The sequence below is a fragment of the Lottia gigantea genome, assembly GCF_000327385.1.
Source record: "Lottia gigantea unplaced genomic scaffold LOTGIsca_5, whole genome shotgun sequence".
Taxonomy (NCBI): Eukaryota; Metazoa; Mollusca; class Gastropoda; family Lottiidae; genus Lottia; species Lottia gigantea.
Genome location: NW_008709715.1, coordinates 2643173 through 2645602, shown reverse-complemented (window position 1 = coordinate 2645602; position 2430 = coordinate 2643173). Strand labels below are relative to the sequence as shown.

Genomic DNA, 2430 nt, shown 5'->3' with positions numbered 1-2430 from the left:
GCGATTTAACACACTTAATTTAATATCAGACTTTATGCACTCATGTGTTGAATCATAAATTTGAAATCATCAGTTCTAAGTTGTGATAATTATTGGACGGTGTATGATATATAGCCACGCACTGAAATCTAGACAGCTGGATCCTGAGTATTAAACATAATACATCAAGTCTTCAGCATTTCATTCACCAGAATGATTGTTTACATCAATAATCAATGTTATTGGTTGGGGTGACCCTGGCTTTAGTTAGAAATATCTTTGACATTTACATTGTATTTTTATTATAGGTCAGTCCGACACAGACCTATCTAATTTTGGATTGGAACAAGCTCAGTTAGTGGCTAATAGATTGAGAAATGAAAGATTTACTCATGTATATACTAGTGACTTAACTCGGGCTGCCGGTACCGCTCAGACTATAGTTGATACTAATAAAGTATGTAAATGTCCTCTAATTAAAGATAAAAGACTAAGAGAGAGGGTAAGTACTCATATTAATGTAAGCATGCAACTTTACAAAGATAAAATCAAGAATAAGTACTCTGTTAATAATTTACCCTATTTTAAAGGGATACAAACCAAGAATAAATGTTGAAAGTTCAAGTCAAAGCTTAAGTCTGTTGAGTTACTAATTGTCCACCAAGTACATTGTCAGTTTAAAAACTTTGCCTCTTTATGAGAAATATTCAGTACATCCTGGTTTCAAACCTGCCCTGGAATGCCTAACGGACATTCTGTAATAGAACAGCACAATATATACTTATCATTGTAAAATGATGCATGTCTGTAATTTTATTTTATTTCATTATAGAAATTTGGTGTTGTAGAAGGTAAAACATATAGAGAATTTGCTCTAGAAGCTAGAAAAGAAAATATTGCTTTACCTGCTTTTACACCTCGTGGTGGAGAGAAAGTCGAACAGGTAGGTTTTTCAATTTTCTTTATATATATATATTAGACATTGGAGTTATGGGTGAAAATATTTTGATACTTGGGCTGATTTAGGCAAATGTAGTTGCAAAAAACCTATAGGTCAGTTTATTATCAAGAATTATTGCTACTGACAATAATGGAAAAAACAAAAGTGATGTTATAATACATATACATAAACCTGTAGATTTGCTATCATTGGCATAAAGGATTATATTGTTGAGTTGGTGTCACTATTAATTAAATGGTATTTTGCAACACAACCAAAACCAATATAACTTTATCTTGTCTTTCGATTCAAAATGGAATTTATTGACATGACAAACAAAATCTTATAATAATAATAATTTAACCTGTTCTCATTTCATCTTTTAGTATATGGTTTTATTATTATATATATTTTTCAGCTAAGAGAACGTGCCAAATTATTCTTCCAAGATCTTTGTGATCAGTTATTATCAAGTAATGGTAATAATTTAGAGACCTCAACTCAGTTTACAAAACGTCATATTGATAGTGAACATAATCATACAGGCAGCATGAAATCAGTGAAAAACACCCTCCATAATAATGATGATGATGATGAGAAATTAAGTAATCAAGCTAAACGTCCTCGTCATAATGATATGGATGATGACAGCGATAATGAACTTTACGCACAAGAAGTCTTCATTAAAGATGAACCTATTACTAATGGTCGAGGTTCAGTTATTAATGGTAATAGTGAACACCATCACGAATATGCTACTGTTCGTGATGTATTTAATAAAGACCCTCCAGTTACTGATGGTGAGATTAAAATGAGCATAACATGTCCAAAATATACATCTACTGGTTGTCCGAATGTATCCTTATCACCATTATTAGAGAAACGTTTCTCCAGTATATCAAGTGCCAGTTCTGGTCGTAATAATAGTTTTGATGAGTCTGATAATCAACAGTGTATTGCTGATATACTGATAGTTAGTCATGGTGGCTTTCTCAAAGAATTTATACGTCATTTTATTGAGGACTTACACTGTAAAATTCCTGGTGGTAAGTGTTATGCCTTGCGTGTTGGTCCTAATACCAGCATGTCCAAATTTACTGTTAGTTTTGAAAATGGGTGTGATAAACCAGTTGTTACTTGTTTATTAATTCATGATAAAGATCATCTGCGTAATTTAGACATTCAAGCTCCAGATCTTGGTATATAGATCATTTTCTCATGGCATTTTATATATTATTACTTCATATTTGAATTATCATTAGATCTTTATTAATATGTGCTCTTTAAGACTCTGATTGAGGAAAATTGTCCTGTAGATAGCTAAGAGCAATTAGATCTGAAGTTTCTGAATTTTTGGTAAGGGAAACAGTACCTTGCACAATACCAGCAGTCTTTGTATGGATATCAACTCTGCTTTTTATGATTAAAGCATTAATTAAGTTATTTGGTATTCCTTATAGCAAAGCATAAACAACATATGGTTGTGTCTTTCTGCAATAATGTAGTTGACT

General features: G+C 31.8%; 1 protein-coding gene across 1 annotated transcript; it reads left to right on the top strand.

Moving 5' to 3' along the window:
• Positions 1 to 295: 295 nt before the first annotated feature.
• Positions 296 to 2096, top strand: LOTGIDRAFT_56344 (hypothetical protein; the record flags this gene model as incomplete). Its single annotated transcript, XM_009061679.1, has 3 exons — positions 296 to 481; positions 812 to 926; positions 1711 to 2096. Coding segments are annotated over 3 exons (687 nt in total), but the record flags the coding sequence as incomplete, so codon positions are not given.
• Between the last annotated feature and the right edge of the window lie 334 nt (positions 2097 to 2430).